We start from the raw sequence: 16870 nt of genomic DNA on the forward strand, positions 1-16870 counted from the left end.
CTTTTTTAGTCATTTCTAGTTTTATTATATAGTAGAATCAGACAGGAAAGCCTGGGTCAAATAATTATTTTAAAGAAGTCTGGATTTGATCCAGGACAGTTGGGTGGTATGTAATTAAGCCTCTTGAACCACATGAATACCACATAGTTTTTCTACTGACTGGAAATATTCAACCAGTGCCAATAAACCAAAGTAAAGAGCCCACAACAAAGATTGCTGAAGCCAAAGGTTGTTTTTCCCTGTTAAAGTACATCTAGTGCATGACTCATTTGAATTATCGATGCCATATAAATGAAAAAGTGAAATTTAAAAGAAATGTTTTACATTACCACAATTACTCCTCAAATATCTTCAGTTTCATTTTTTAAAATAATATTATATTCTTTAAACATTTTCTGTAATATAGATGATCATCAGTGATTGGCTAGCACCAGACTTACAGCCACAGAAAGGACTGGCAGCAAACCACCATAAATGGCTGCTGTTCCTTCTTTTTCCAGACAGTGTTCATAACTGTCAAAGTCTACCTCTCTGATTGCGCACACGTGATCAACCCGGCAGTCACTGTTACACTCTGTCAGGTCGTAGCTGACAGAGTTGAACTCGTAGTACTTCTGTAGGTAGCACTCGTCATTAGCAATGTGCTCCAGAGCCCGATGCATGGAGGCCGGGGAGGCGTCTGGTACTCTGAAGCTCTCTGTGAGACGATATTCCTTCTCCCAGCGTCCGCGGACTGCATTGGCGTAAGTCAGGTTCAGGTAATAGGTCACCACATCCTGAGTGTGTTCAAACGTGGTTTATAAAAAAGAAACAAGAACAGTAGAAGTGTTAAGAGCTTTCGTGGTCGTTGCACATCCTGTTCAAATAGGGTATATATTGCACCTTAGAAAGGCTGCTTAACATATTTGAATGTAAATTATACAGACCGGCCTTGACTTACTTTGACCACAAGCGTTTGGGTGTCATATTCAAAGACACGGATCCCAGGGTTGTTGGCTCCGTCCACGACTCCAGGAAGTGTTGTTTTCCAAGGTGTGACACCAGGGCCGAGGAACATCGTACTGATAGGAGAGCCTGTAGCAACAAAGGGGGCATCGCCTCTGATTACCACAGTATAATGTGCAAAAGGTAACAGGTAACATCTGGACAGTTAATGTAGCAGTCACTGTGCATCACTGTCAAGAGACTAGCAGCACTACAGCAGTCTGATCTTACCCTCTGAGTCGTAGAACATTCGGAAGCTATCAGTATGATGATGGCCAAAGAATTGTCCAAGTATGACTGAATGATGCTTCTGAATTAGATCCAAATACATCTTGTTGAATTTGCTTGTGAACCACGGCTTACTTCTCTTCTTCTCAAAGAAACCAGGGGGAACGTGGCCAATGATGTACACCTGGCAGAGAAACCAATGTGGAGTTAGCAAGCAGTTAGCAATTCATCATTTAGAGTTAAACTGGCCTGGAGCACCCTGCCAGACCTCAGATTTAGGGAGGGTCTGGTTGTGAAAGTTGTCCTCTTTTCAATGAGATAATTACTCATAAATGTGATGTCAACTGAAAGTATTCTTCCTGTTCATCCTGGTAACCTGCTATAAAAGAGGAATTTTGTGCACTGAATATTTTATTGCCCTCTAAGCTGAAATTCAAACAGAACAAATTAAAAGGGGGCAGGATAGCGGAGGATGGAAGTCCCACAGACAGAAAAGATGCTTTGCCTTTTCTTTGTTCTTGGTAGCCTCTGTAAGAACCTGGTCTGCCCAGCTAAATTGGCCCGCTGGGTCTTCCATGTCCTCGGTCAGCTTGTTCTGGTCATAGTAGAGATTAGTGTTGAGGACCAGCATCCTGAAACCTGCTCGATTCAGCAGCTTTTCTGTGTAATATCCACCTGTGTAAAGACAAATGTTGCAAGGAATGCATTACACAATGGGATGTGCTATAACATTTAAATTTGTGTTTTATGCACAATTTGTGCTATTAGGTGATTCATTCTTAGGAAAGCACTTAATATTAAAAGTACAAATCTCAGAGTGTCACGGGAGGCTCTATCCACCTTTTTTAAATGTTCCTTGGGACTCTGGATCCAACCAATCCTCCCACATTTTTGCTATTTGGTTGTAGATGTAGTTTGAGGTTGCAGGAAGCTGGCTCTTAGGGTGGTAGTCATGGTTGCCCAGAGCAGAGTACACTTTAGTGTCTAAGGAAGGCAGTAAATGAAATGATTTTGTCATTAATATGAATGTATCAATATTACATTACAACACTACAATAAGTGTTGATATCCAGTGTATTTTAGTCCAAAAACACAGATTATGTCTCCTGAGCTCAAACGTACTTGGAAACACTTGTTTTATGACGTGGGTAAGGTTGCTGATAATGTGGAGTACTGCTTCTTCTCCCAGATCCTCATTGGGCACATGTGGTGTGTCATCTCTGTAATACAAATTTGGGATAAGTGATGATTCATAGAGTAGCAATAGACAATACAATAGACACGTAACTTTTACACTATTTAAGATAAGATAAACTTTATTAATCCCCAGATGGCTAAATTATGGTGTTATGTTATGGTGTACAGGCAGAAAGCAATAGAAATAGAAAAAGCAAAGGTAGTAAAAATATGAGATACAAAGTAAGACTTCGAATATATATATAGCAATGGAAAATATTGAAAAATTGCACATGGAAATTTGAAAATTGCATATGGTTGGTATGGATAAGTTAAGTACAGCGATTGCTGTATTGCACAGTAAATATATATGTGTCACAGTAGAAATAAAAATATATATGCATAGGTGTTGCACTTGAAAGTAAGAAGTGTAATATTGCACAAGGTATTGCATATATGTGATAGCAGGATGTTAAACAACAGTAGTGTGTTTCAGTGGGACAGTGGTTCCAAGCTGTGCCCCTAGTACATGAGATCTCGTTATTAGAGAAATAAAAAAATAGCAAGAAAAAAAAGATGATTTATAACCATAAAGCAAGCATGTATCTCTCTGTTGATGGACTTGACTCATCAGTCATGAGAAATGCCACATTTAAGCACATACCCTGTCCATACGATGAAGTCCGGGTCTGGCAGAATATCCTTCATTGCATACACAGAGGAGTTAATAAGGTGCCAGGGCGAGTCACAGACATAGTCTCCAAAATTCCCCGCATTGGCTGCAGGTCGTTTACCGCTTGATGCGCACACAAGTTCAGGATTATCGCTCAGTTTGTACGTTGGGTCCCAGTGCTGGTCCGTAATGTGCCAGAAGTTTCCTGGATGAAAACCATGCGTAATTGCGCACATGAAGTTGTCTCTGCAGTATGAAAGGAGTTCTTCATTTTACGGTTGAACACAACAATGTTGTTTTGGCTACTTACCTGACAGCGCAATAGCCTCTTTGAAAAGCAGATAAGATAGGAGCAGCCTTACTGTGAACATGTCGAAGTCTTTGAGGAAGAGACAAAAGTCAAGTCCAGGTGCGAGAGGTAAGTTTATAAGGGACAAAGCAAGATAAGATACAGATATTCATGAGGCGTCTTTGACCTGAAGGTGGTCCATTTCTCTGCAAGTTCCCTCTGATGTTCAAATGACAATATGAAGCGAAGATTATCAGCCTTCCTCTGATATCCGAACAGGCTACACATAGCTAATAAAGAAGTTCAAACGTTAACGTGCAAAGTTTAAGTACATTAAAATAGCCTTGACGCTATATTAACAGACTTAAGGCAGGAGGGCCAGAAAACGACTCGTTAACCCTTGAGCTACAAGTGAAAAATTACGATTCATATGGAAATACTCCAAAGATTTAATTCAGAAATTGAAACAGTGTAATAGACTATATGTATTTATAGGCTACAGATTTGGGAGGCCATAAAAAGACATCAGATACCCTAACCAATCCGGGCACTTGAGTGCCGAATCCCTACAGACGAGCTATTTTTATAAAGGTTAAAATAAAATCAGAAGGCCCACGGTTCCAGTTCTTTAGTCGGTGTGTGTATGTCTGTTTCTATTTACTACTTTTAAATTATAATTGTAATATATCTCTAAATATAAAAAAGGCCGAAGAAGCCCGGGTGCTGCCTTCGGGTGATGCTCGTACTCCCCGCAGCGAACGATGTAGTTCACGGACTATTAACTGCAGAGAATTTGTGTGTTTGACATTGTTACAGAAAATAAATATCTCTATTTACAGTTGGATTTTGATGTAAGATGTTAATCAGGCATAACAACGTTTAAAAAGTAGTAGATTGTCACTACACTTATTTTTTCCAACAGGGCTGAAGGCAGCAAACCAAAGCAGCTCTGCTCTTCTTGAGACGAACGTTTTCCTGAGTTTTGCCTTTCAGGCACTGCTTTCTCCAGGGTTGTGTACCGCCCCCAACAAGCTTTCTGAGTCAGAATGTAGGGTAAACAGTCGCTAACGGTATTTTCTGGTCATTATTGAGAACGAGAGTCGACAATTTGGGATTTGTATCGACAACGAGGGCAACGACGGTCTGATAAGCCGAACTCAGGGCAAAACATCCCCAAACTTTCGTGCAGGTTTCGCGGGACTTCTGCTACGCGCATGCGTTGTACATTGAGTTTGGCGCGCGGGACTACACAAGGAAGAAGTCAACTGAATCGCGGTTGTTGTGATCACTCTACAGAGTCAGTAACGTTTCACATTTGAGTTTATTAACTTAACAACAAGGTACCAACATGTGGAATCAGGGTGAGTTTAATACCCATATTGTTGTGTTCATAAAGTTGTCAGGTCGGCTTGTTGACGTTTTCTGTCTCCGGCTAACGTTAGCTTGTCCACTAACTTGGCTCTTTGTTGTTGTGTCTCTGATGTGAACGTTAGTTGGTGAAAATTAGAGTTTTGAATGGGAAGCATGGCGAATAAACACATCCTCATTTCAACTGTCACTGCCCTTTTGCGTTTTCAGGCGGCTACAGTGAGTCTATGGTCGGAGGTTACACTCAATCTCCAGGCGGCTTTGCATCACCTGCCTTATCCCAGGGAGGAGAGAAGAAAGGGGTTTGTTTGCACTACAACTTCTTTATAATCCACAGCAAACTCGAAACAGATGCGTAGCAATAAAATACTGAACATAAATCAAACTATTATCTCTTGAATTGCAACTCCATGCTAGCATAGGTTAGGGTTATCAACCTGTCATAGGCTTAGCCCCATTTACACATTTGTGCACGTATTAATGTGTGTTGATGGAGACATTGAGAAGGAAGGGTCATAATACCCAAACATCAAATGCTCTGTTCGGTGCCAGTTCTTTTGATGAAGCACACTAAAACACAACATCAACTTCGCATGACCTTCTGCCCAATGAAAGAACATGATTCAGAAAATACTGACTGATTTTTCCAAATGTTTGCGTTTGTTAATTTGCTGTTAGTGTCCAGATAGTATCCATAGGTGATTATATGCATACTTTACAGAGCTCATGGCGAGTCGTATTTAAATGCTCATCGTGGCAAATAAAAAAGTGTCCTTGAAAACAACGAGTTTAAGATGAATAAATATCGTTAACAAAATCTATATTCTTCATTCCCTGTCTCTTCCTTTGTTTTGATGCAGATGCTGCTTTATGATGATTGACAGGCCACATAATAGCTAATGTTATGAGACTATTACATATTCAAATTAAATGTTTACAGCCCTCCTCTGATAATTCATTGTGCATCAGTAGGCTGTGAACTAACCATTAGCTTTAACAGAACAAAGTCATGTTTCATGGATCAGAAATCATTAGAAAAAGGTAACAACAAATTTTATGTACATTTTTGTAACTTGCATGCAACTAAAGTAAATCGAGTGAACATAAAAATCAAACAAAATACACCTTGAAAACACACGAAACACCAGGTGAATGACTAAACACCGCAATACTTGTGCAGCCATCACCCATATTGACAATCTGTGAAACTGAGAGGGGAGAGGCGAAAGTGTGGTTTGCTCATTTACCACTATGCTAACTACGGCGAGACTGGCGAGATCATTGCTACACAGTGTGAATAACCCTTCCTTCTTTTATAATTTCCTTCAACACTGATTGGTCATCACCTTCTGCACAGCAGTCAACCTGTGTGTGTGTGTTTTGCAGAGAACACGCGCCACGCAGATAATCCCCTGCACAGTATCGCAGCTGATGTCTGCCTCCCAGGCTGATGAGGCCTTCAAAGTCGGAGATGTGGAAGTTGCGCAGGTAAACTGAAGGACAGCATGGTGGCAGATCATAAAAATAATTCTAGTCTAGTGGTGCAGTTGCATGGGGTTAAAACTAATCACATACTATTCTAATTATCAGTTGATCTGTTTTTGGTTTTTTTTGTATTATCAATCACAATTGCCTTGATGATGTCTTTCAAAGCCTGTTTTGTCTTACAATTGTATAAAGAGAGAGGCAGCAAATCCCAGTTTGAAAGTTAAAACTTGCTGGCATTTCTGTCTGTTTTTTTGTCATGTGATAATAAGCAGAATATGTTGTAGCTTTGGACTGAAATGAATACATAATCTTGGCATTTTCTGACATTTTATTAAAAAAACACCCAATGAAAATAATCAGCATGCTAATTAAATATAAATGAATTAAAATAATCGTTAATAGCATCCCAAGTTGTTGGATTAGTTCTCTGTGGTTCAATGGATCAACTGCTTGTTTCTGAATTGGACATAGCAATGAGATCAACCCAAATTACCCATAAACCTGTATTGACCAACTAACTTTTTAAAGAAACAAAAAGAAAAGTGATTCGTTGTTTTGTCTGACATGTACTAACTCGAGATAATACGCTGCAACACAATTAACACGCCTATAATAAGAATGTCGCCATTTAAATTTTGGTCTCACTGTTGGATAAAACTTCATGTTCTGTGTCATAGGTTACAATTGTGGGGGTCATCAGGAGCACAGACAAATCCATGACCAACATCCAGTACAAGGTCGATGATATGACAGGTGCTCCCATGGATGTCAAGCAGTGGGTAGACACAGAGGTCAGTGAGAGTGCTTTTACCTATGCACGAACTATTTCAATACACTGCTGTTGTATTAATCTCTCGTGAGACAAATGTGAACCATTTTTTAATATAAATTTGTGATAAAAGTGAATATCGAGAAGGACACAATGTTGGTGGTTCTCCCATATGAATCAAGATTCTGTTACGGCGTGGCGTATTTGTCACCTCAGAGGTATTCAGAAATATATTTCAGTGTACTGTTTCGCTGTAATATGATAAAGTTAGTGACTAGGCCGCCATTGCTTGATGAGCCAAAACCAAGCACCACGCAGCTCACAGGAAGTCGTCCACTAGCGGGAGCGTTGTGGTTTTCTACTTTTTGAGCAAAAGGCAATACCACAGCCCTTTTCTTATTTCTCTGGTCATGTAGCACCCCTACAAACCCCCCTTTAATAATGTGGGATCAAGACCCAGACCAAATGTAACATGCTGTGGTGATAATTCCACACTTTATGCTATAAGTGTCCACTAACTCAACGTATTTCCATAGAATAACTGAACATTCTTGTTCAGAAGCTATATCTTATCTTTGGTTAACTACACAAATGAAGCCTCTTGGCAACACTGTTGTTTTGGTTTGTATAGGACCCCAGTGTGGACAGCACTGTCCTTCCTCCAGGCACATACGTCAAAGTCTCGGGCAATCTGCGCTCTTTTCAGGTGAGTTTACTGTCCTGAAATCCTCTCCATGGTACCTAGAAACAAGTAGGAACTTGGCATTATGGTCCATTGTGAGGCTGCAGGACCCTGTGAAATTTAGGTTTCTGCTGGATATAAACTTGTTTCATGAGCAGTTTTATGTTTGGAAGTGTTATTCACATTATAGCACTTACATGATTTGGTGTGCCTTGTGTCTGAATTTTACTTGTAGAAGGCTGTCCTACACCAACCAATGTCGTTTTTTGTTTGGTTGAAATATAGGCAAAAGTTTGCTGTGAAAAGGATGTGTAGAGAAGTCTTGCAGAACTTTTCACACCCTGTAGTTCCTCTGTGCGTTCAGCTATTTGTAGATTAACTGAGGGTACGTGTCTTTGTCTTCCTGTCTCAGAACCACAGGTCTGTCGTGGCGTTCAGTGTCAGGCCCCTGGAGGACATGAATGAAATCACCTCACATATGCTGGAGGTTGTTCAAGCACACATGGTGCTCAGCAAACCTCAGAACATGGTGAGAAATATTAATCAGATGCTTTTACTGTTGCAAAACACAAAGTAGGAAGTCAGGTTAGCCACATTTAGCCTCGTTTAAGTCGGTATTGAGAAAACTACAATTTTCACTATTAAAATTTAGCTGTTTTCATGTGTTGTCTGTTTATATTTCTAAGTATTCAGGTTTTGGGATGTGCTTTGTGTTGTTACCAGGAAATTTATCAAATCAGTTTCATTTCTCTTTCAGTCTGGTGCTGGAGTAGGAATGAGCACCAACGTAAACCCCATGTCACGGCCCGGCATGGACAGCATGGGAGGGAGCTATGCAGGAGCAAATGACATGGCTAACAATGGGTTAAGTGCAAACCAGAATCAGGTGAGCCTAAATGTTGTTATTTGGCTCCTAGAATACAGTACTTTTAAAAAGGTTGGCCCCATTATTAAAAATACATCATGACAATAACACTTGTCAGTAATTAATTTTTCTGTTAATTTATGGGCTTGGCAATTAAAGATATTTTAAAACTTTTAAGCTAATGCAAAAATTTGCACAGAGAATCACATTACATTGCCCTATGCTCAATATCTTATACTTTCTGTGCCTACTTACTGTAACTATGAATTACATTAAAATGGCTCACTCAGAAAAACAAGTGATGTGTTCACAAAGAGAGGTTTCTTGAGTTGTAGGATGCATCTGTATTTTCAGTTTGCACTGTTTTAACATGTAATTGTCCATCTCACAAGGTGCTGAGTTTGATAAGAGGCTGCCCATTCCAGCAGGGTATCAGCATTCAGGACCTAAAGCAGAGACTCAGTGGCATAAGTCTGGCTGTCATCAAGTAAGAGATGTTCCGCTTTAAGTCCTAACAAAATAACCCACCATATGATGATGGTATTTCTGTCAGTTCATCTTCAGAGAGAGAAACTGTGCTAACTAATTACCTAGCTAAGGTTGTTTGTTAACTTAAGATAGCTTGACCACAGCTGAGCCTCACCATTGGACTGCTTTATTAAAAATAATCTGCATGGAAGGGATGCTGCCTCAACCCCAGTTTTAACTTGTAAAAAAAACCAAACACTTTCCCTGCTGCTGTTAACTATTGGAACCTTGTACAAGATCTGTTCATAATGCACTTGCAATGAAGAAACAGGGGGGCAAAATCTACAGTCCTTGTTATGTGTGAAGATGTATTGTAAAGGTTATGAGGAAAATATGAAAGAGCAACTTCATACACTTGAGAATGATGACTTGTTATCAAAATAGTTGCTAATTCATTTTCTCTCTTTTAACTGATTGTTCCTGTTCAAATTGTATATGTATCGAAACGAAACCAGAAGTGTCAAACTTTTGAATATGTTGAAACGTTTTATTTGCATTGCTTGAGAAAAAAAAGTGCTTCAAAAATATGATTAATATTTCTCTTTTTGCTCTAACAGGCAAGCAGTGGAGTTCCTAAGCAATGAAGGTCACATCTTTTCCACCATTGACGAAGACCACTACAAATCGACAGACAATGATGATTAGATACCTTCACCTTCTTTGCACCAATGGGGTTACTTGTGTGAATTTAGATATGCTAAAAGTCATAAGTATTGGTTTTAGAATTGAAACCTATAAATCACAACCTCTCTGATCTCGATAATGCCAGTGAACCGAGTGAAAACCTGAGTCTTCTCCATCAGCCCCAAAAGAAATGAGCATGGCACACAAAACAAACTTCTGCGTTGTCTCATTATGTCTTTGGCAGTGAGTCTTGCAAAATGGATGAGAAAAAAAGTGCAAAACATATATTTCTTTGGGAAAATGCTGTCAATCCACAGTATGTAATTGAAAAATAGTCCACAAATGATTCCTTTCAATGACATAAATTAAAGAAACTTTGATACAACGTGCAGCACCTTTTTGTACTGGTCAGATCATCAGTTTGCAGTGACAGCTGAGAGAGCTTCTGCTATTGCTAGCGTTAGAATCCATGACCACATGACAAGCTGCAAAGGTGCCATTTTTTCATCTTTGTGGTTAAGACTGTTGCAGCATAAATTAGTTTGAGCCCTTTCTGTTTCAAGTTTGACATATGTATCGCAATTCTTGAGGAAGAATGTTTCTAGGCATAGGTCTTTGATCCCTGCCTATTTCATAGTGGGTTTGAAAACGTTCCTGTGAACTACACCTGTTCTCGGCACCTCCTGTATATTAAAAAAGAAAAAAAAACTATGAAGCTTAGAAATGTAAATTGTTTTAAGCCAGCAAAGTATTGATTCAAGTCTGGTAATTTTCAAGGCTGTTGTTTGTGATATCATATTGGACTGTATTATAATGTAGAGTGTTGCTGTTTTGTTCCAGGATGAACTACATGCAGTAACTGCTTAGTATTGCACAATATTGTATATACAACTACAAACTACGGCCCCCAAAATTACCATACAGTTAGAGCAACTACTTGCTGACAAGTTTGAACAAAAAGCACAGAGGTACTATATCATAGTTCAACAAATACAACAGTAAATACTACAAGGGTAGTATTTGTTCAAAGTTTGAGGGTGGAGTATCATGTTGCACTTATAGCCTTGAAGAGAGTGAAGTAGGTCGAGCATTGAGATGAGTGGTTGAAGAATGAGGAGTTCTGCTGACCAGATGAGAAGCAGTTATGTTTTGTGATATTCTGGAGGATGGTGTTTAAACATTTGCCATTACTAAAGTGTCCACAAAAGTGACAATCACCCCTGTGCACACTGGTAGAACGCCTGATTCAAAACGGAGCAACCCATTTGTTAAAACATTTCTCTACTGTGTCAGTAGTCACCAAAATCTCCATGGGATCCAAAAAACCTTCCCATAGGTCCTCGCAGATTCAGTATGCTGTCAGGAATCTGTAGCCAAATACCTAATTTATCCTAACCAATTATTTCGAGGACGAAATTAAGTCACAATGAGAATCAACCAGTCACTTGGTTTGACTATAATCTCACATTAAAATAACATTATTCAAGATGAGAGAGCTTAATAGCTGCAATATGTCTTAGTTGCTGTTAAATTCAGTTCCCTCTGCCTATATGTGACATTTTGCTGTTGCAGTAGAGCAGAATTTTTAGTAGAACATCACATTCTCCTGTGCGTTCTTCATCATCGTCATCAAAGTTTCATCCACAGTCTCATAGTCATGGTCGCTGTCGACATCTGCTGCCACGTCGCACAGCCGCACTGGGGGAAAGAGGGGAACGGCCAATCATTTTCCATTTGGCTAAATGTTTGTTACTGCCGACAAATGCAATGAAAATCGACGATGAATTGATCAGATTGACAAGTTTTGTCTGTGATTACGAAGCCTGGCCAAAGAGCTCTGTTTCCTTTCATGAGTCACAGTGTTTCACTGGCTGGCATGTGTCTTCATTATCATAACCTCTATTTAGTATGAGTCAATCCCACATGCACTGTCCACGTGTCATAAAAACTTCCCGGAGGACCAAATGTGTATTAATCTGCATCTGAAAATAGTCCCAGACAAATGCATTATTTGGTCCTGCTTGAGTGACTTTTGCTAAAAACTACAATTCTGCTCTTTTGTAATAAGTTTATTAGCCTTTAAAAATATCAATATCAAATATCTATATTTGTGAACTTTTTTTAATTCAGTTGAAACAAATGGGTTTCGTACTGAGTGACAGGGAGGGGAGGTTGGAAAGTGTTGCTGGTTTTGGACTTTTCATGGAATTTGTCGACAATGGTAGAAATACAGAATAACATCAGAACTATTCGAATTATTAATGCAATTTTCCAGTAAGGCTGAAACCTGTTGATACAGTCTGCGAAAAGAGCTTCACCTTTTTTCGTCGCGTCCATTTTCACGTAGGTGTTTGGCAGAGCCTTGCCTGCTGTCATTTCAGCCCCCGAGTGCTTTCTGGGTACGACTGGCGGAGGCTGATCATCCGAAATAGCCTGCACAACAGACCGAGAGAAAGAAACATTCAGTCTCATGACTTCTTAACCATGAAAAAGAAAGGAAAGAGGAAACATCTTGCGTTTGCATAATTTGATATTTCTGGTTACAGTTCTAGATTTCCTGAAAGTCGCATTGTGAGAAACACGGTCATGCACCTTTCAGAGTAGTGTGAGACAAGACATTTTCAAACCACAACAGATTCTAAATTTCTGGGGAATAATACATACATGAGAAGCCATACTTACTGGAGGTGGGGGAGCTGGGGGCCTTCGTTTGGTATTTAAAGTCAAATTGGCTAACTCCTCGCTTGGGACGCTTTTGCCTGGTGGATGTTTGGACCTGTCTGCCTTGGATGATTTCTTTGAGGGTTTTGCTGATTTTTTGCAAGACTTTGAAGATGACAGATTTCTCTTTGGTGGTCGAGGTGGAGGAACTGCGTCTGAGTTCCCCTTTTTGCGAAATTCATAAAAGAATGTCTCTGTCACCTCAGTAACTTTGTCCACGCGGCACTCAGGCGCTTGACTGCTGGGCCACGGCAGGGGGTCCTTGGTAAAAGAGACAGACAGAGAAAGCCACTGGGTTGGGATCTCGAAGCAGCTGTCTGGTCTGTGTGGAAAGCTTGCCTGGATGGTGGGCTCTAACATAGCCCCCTCTAGTCTGAGACATGCAAACCCAACCAGTGGATCGGTCTCGAGTTCGCTATCGCGGCTCACCACTTTAACATCCAGTGGCAAACTAAATTCCTTACCCAGGTCCCTGAGACTGTACTTCTTGTTATCAGCGAGCACCTCCACAAAGTGACCCTGCATGTACAGAGGTAGAAAAATCTCCTCTCTCTTATCCTCCTGCTTGACCTCCTCTTCATCATCATCGTCCCCATCATCTGGCTCTTCGAGACGCTGACACAAAAGAGCCTCGACAGACTGCTTCTGTCCCACGCTGCTTTCGCAAGGCAACTCCATCCTTTCGCAGCGAACAACCACCAGCCGCTCCCCAACGCTGAGAGCAGGCATGCCCTCCTCCTCGACTTCCTCACAGTTCCTCGTTACACTGACCATCAGACCTGGCGCCTGGATTGAAGCAACGTACAGCTCGTACACTGAATTAAACTCTCTGGGCCGCCTCCGAAACCGTCCACCATATCGCTGAGAAACCAGGAAGAACTGCTGTGCCTTTCGCGCCTTTAAACTGGATAATAAAATCATGGCTGAGGCTCCTATCTTGTGGAAAACCAGGTGGCTGTTCTGGCTAAGTCCTTGCAACCAGCTGCACTTGAACATGGAGTGGGTTTCTGGGCCTTCCAATATCTCCACGACTGCAGGGAAGGATTCAGCTGGCTTGGAATGGACCTCTGTCAGACTGAGTGGGGTCACAAAATTCACATCCTTACACTGCTCAGTGACATCAACCACATCCACCTCTAAGCTGGACGGAAACTTCAATACATTCTTCCTCACTGTAAAAAAAAAAGAAGAGAGAAATGATGTTAGAAAATGCAATAGAGGCACTTGATTAAATGAAATAAACTAAAGCCAGATTACAGAATGATTTATCACGATGGAGGAAGCATTGGAACTTTTATGAGAAGCAGAAGTACTATTAGTAAAAATAGCAACGGAGACAGAGTAAAAAATCTTACTTAAGTAAAAGTACAGCAAAATGTACTTAAAGTTTTACAAGTAAAAGAACTTATGAAGCAGAAAAATGGTTCCTGTAAGTGTTTTATTACATTTTACATTATATCAGTGGTTCTTATGCTTTTTCCTGGCATGCCCTCATTCAGAGACTGAAAAAAGTTCTTGCCCCACACCCCACAATTTTATCTGATCGGTCATTAACAATAGCGACGTTTCCACCACAGCAGCTTTCCCCAGGGACGAGGAACCTTGGGAGGAGTGCTTTCTAAAAGCACAGGAACTTTGGGCTTGCACTGTTCAGGGGCACTGGACATTTCTGATTGGTCGAGTACTCTCAGCATTTTATTTCAGCCACATTTTTAGAAAATGTCTGTTTTTGTGATGTATAGTCATGCACAAGAATGACATGTGAAACATTTTCAGATGTCAGGGGAATAATTTGGTTGATATTCGCATGTCAAAAAGCAGGCAATGATGGGCTGAAGGAACTTTTTAGTTCCTTGACAATTTGCTCCTTCCTACTTTTGATGGAAATGCAGCTAATGACTGGGAGGCAAATTGAAAAATAAGGATCCAAGTTGAATTTTAGTGTAGTAAAGGTCAGCATGATAGCATCAATAGCATCAATCGTCAATATGATTTATGTAGGGAAAATAAACAAGCCCCCCTGGGAGGTCCTGCACTACTTCAGTCTAAGAACCACTGCACTATACACAATATATTATATCACAGAATTGTTTTTCCTGATGCACTGATGTTTCAGTACTTTTGGGTATTTAGTCTGTAACTAATCATATCTAATGATCTTATCATTGGTTACATGAGTAAAGTCTTAATCTGCACACAAATGCTAACTCTAAATTGGGAAGAAAATGTGGTATTAATAACTAGCTCTCAAATGTAGAGAGATATAAAGTAGCATAAACACTTAAGTACAAATACTTCAAAATTTCCTTCATAATCTATATTTAAGTGCAGTACTTGAGTAAATAACAAGCTACGTTTGCACACAAATGATTAATGATGTAATTTCTTTGTAATGTGCGTTAATACGTAAAAAGAAAAAACATGTATGTACAGTACAGATGCAGATAGCTCATTCTTTTTGAGTAAAAAAATTAATAGTAGGTTATTCTCACTGCTCATGACGGCGTGGACCTGGAATATTGGAGTGAAGAGAAGGGGAGAGTCACACTTGGTGGTGTTGGTGAAGCGAAACCTTCGGCTACGCAGGCTGGACGATGACATGATCTCCCGCAGAGTGAAGCACTCCTCACTCTCACACTCGTAGAACTCCCCATGGGAAGAAAGTGGGATACACACTTCCGCGGAGGCCTCCTGTTGTCCTTGAACGTGGCAGCGCATCTGATCCTCCTCACCCTTGTGCCGCTCAATGGAGAGCACCGTCAAAGCTTTCCCGGACCCCAGAGTGAAATTGTCAAAGGTCATCTTGGTGCGGGTGGTGAAAGTGAAGGGAAGGCAGGACTCCAGGCCCACAGGCCTCAGGCTCACCATCTCCTCGACTGTACTGTACGGCATCTCCTCCGGAACAACCTTGAACAGGCCTGAGAAACAGCAACAAGTGAAAGTGGTCAGCTACAGAGCAAAACTAGCAGTATTCACGAGATCTTGTCTAATGTCTAATCTGCCTAATCCTTTCCATAGCTCAAACCGACCTGTGTGGTTGATAGGCAGCTCAAACTTCTTATTGCTGCTGATGTCTTCACAGCAAACCGACAGGAGCTCAGTGCCTATGACCTTTATTAGATCCCCAGTAGAAAAACACACTTCACTCCCTGAAATTTCATAAATAGACCCTGAAACAGAAAGTAAGAAATGGGGTAAAGAAGGAACAAGAAAACGCGAACAAAGTAAAACAATGTGCAGATGTATCAAGCATAAATAACATGTCTTTTTATTTTTCTTCACTGGGACACAAGCTTATATACTCGAACATAAAATATCTCCAGTTACCAGTCATGAACAATACAGACTTTTCAATGAAAACAAATGCTCACTGCCTTATTGGGCTACAATAATAATTTGGGAATAAGAAAAGAAGGAAACATGTATACTATATTGATATAAGTGAATGCAACAGATAGAAACATACACAATACAGAAATCCAGACACGGTTACGACCTGTAGCGATCTCATCTCCTCAGACAACCTTGTGTCTCCTAAGCTTCGCTCTTACCTACACTCACAGTTTCAATTCACAATGGATAAAATAATAAAAGGCCCACCTTGGAAATACACTCCAGAGCAAACTTGGAGAATTTTTGGCAGACAAGTGTCGTCCAACGATGCTATGAACTGCTGAAGTGGCAAAGCAGTCGTGCCTGCCATTACTGCTGCCTCCGTGTGTTGCAGTCAAAAATGAAGGCAGACAGCAAAATGGCAAGAGCAGCATATAAGGGGGATGCTTTCTCAGTCAAAAACCACAAAACTGAATGAGGAAGTTACAGGAGCTGTTTGCACAGTGCGTGCATTCTCAGACGGAGGCCAGGCCTGTGTTATGTCTTGTTAAGTGTGAAGTTGTGAAAGAAAATGTAAGAAATTAGTTCTTATTCTCTAATTGAACTGATTGCATCATACTCTGAAGAAAACAGACCAAGACACTAAGATGTCTACCTTGATAAGGAAATGCGTCTAGATCACTTGTTTTTGCATGTTAAGCAGATTGACAGCTTGGTCTTGCTTGGTCTGGTCAAACACAAAGTTTTTGCATCAGTTTTTGTATAACTGTGTGAACAGATTACAAAGCTGTGAATGGCAAATCAACCCCAGTTTGTCACTCAGTGCTGATGAAAATACAACAACAATGATTGATACACGATAGGAAGGAGAGACATGTTACACCCAGCCGAACCTGGAAAGGGTTCCCTGAGCTCTTGGGAAACTTAATTTTAGTCGCTGCCTTCCTTTAATCACCCTCCTCTCTAAATATATCCTGGTCCCTCCGCCGACACATCCTTCATACAGGGAATTTACCCTCTTTCTCTCAGAGATGTAGCAGAAAAAGACGACACCCTCGCTTCCTTCTGCTGATCGACGCTGCCGGATAAACAAAGCATCCTCCCACCCTCTGTGACATGACGAGGCAGCCCCTCACACCATC

General features: G+C 40.6%; 3 protein-coding genes across 3 annotated transcripts; 1 reads left to right on the forward strand and 2 right to left on the reverse strand.

Moving 5' to 3' along the window:
- Window positions 1–61: 61 nt before the first annotated feature.
- On the reverse strand, window positions 62–3520 carry smpdl3b (sphingomyelin phosphodiesterase acid like 3B). The gene is made up of 8 exons (XM_041943254.1): window positions 3372–3520; window positions 3053–3266; window positions 2335–2432; window positions 2053–2196; window positions 1718–1887; window positions 1216–1396; window positions 941–1074; window positions 62–776 (listed from the first exon to the last, which is right to left on the reverse strand). Exons 1-8 carry the CDS (start codon window positions 3430–3432, stop codon window positions 414–416), a joined length of 1365 nt encoding a protein of 454 aa, XP_041799188.1. The 5' UTR covers window positions 3433–3520; the 3' UTR covers window positions 62–413.
- Window positions 3521–4559: 1039 nt separating this feature from the next.
- Window positions 4560–10059, forward strand: rpa2 (replication protein A2). Its single transcript, XM_041942827.1, has 9 exons — window positions 4560–4711; window positions 4929–5020; window positions 6105–6206; window positions 6884–6997; window positions 7607–7681; window positions 8070–8186; window positions 8415–8543; window positions 8915–9009; window positions 9608–10059. The coding sequence occupies exons 1-9, from the start codon at window positions 4699–4701 to the stop codon at window positions 9693–9695; spliced, it is 825 nt and encodes a 274-aa protein (XP_041798761.1). The 5' UTR covers window positions 4560–4698; the 3' UTR covers window positions 9696–10059.
- themis2 (thymocyte selection associated family member 2) lies at window positions 9270–16122 on the reverse strand. The gene is made up of 6 exons (XM_041942826.1): window positions 15996–16122; window positions 15425–15565; window positions 14888–15313; window positions 12357–13567; window positions 11993–12107; window positions 9270–11372 (listed from the first exon to the last, which is right to left on the reverse strand). Exons 1-6 carry the CDS (start codon window positions 16096–16098, stop codon window positions 11260–11262), a joined length of 2109 nt encoding a protein of 702 aa, XP_041798760.1. The 5' UTR covers window positions 16099–16122; the 3' UTR covers window positions 9270–11259.
- Window positions 16123–16870: the final 748 nt, after the last annotated feature.

The sequence above is a fragment of the Chelmon rostratus genome, chromosome 8 (assembly GCF_017976325.1).
Source record: "Chelmon rostratus isolate fCheRos1 chromosome 8, fCheRos1.pri, whole genome shotgun sequence".
NCBI classification, from domain to species: Eukaryota; Metazoa; Chordata; class Actinopteri; order Chaetodontiformes; family Chaetodontidae; genus Chelmon; species Chelmon rostratus.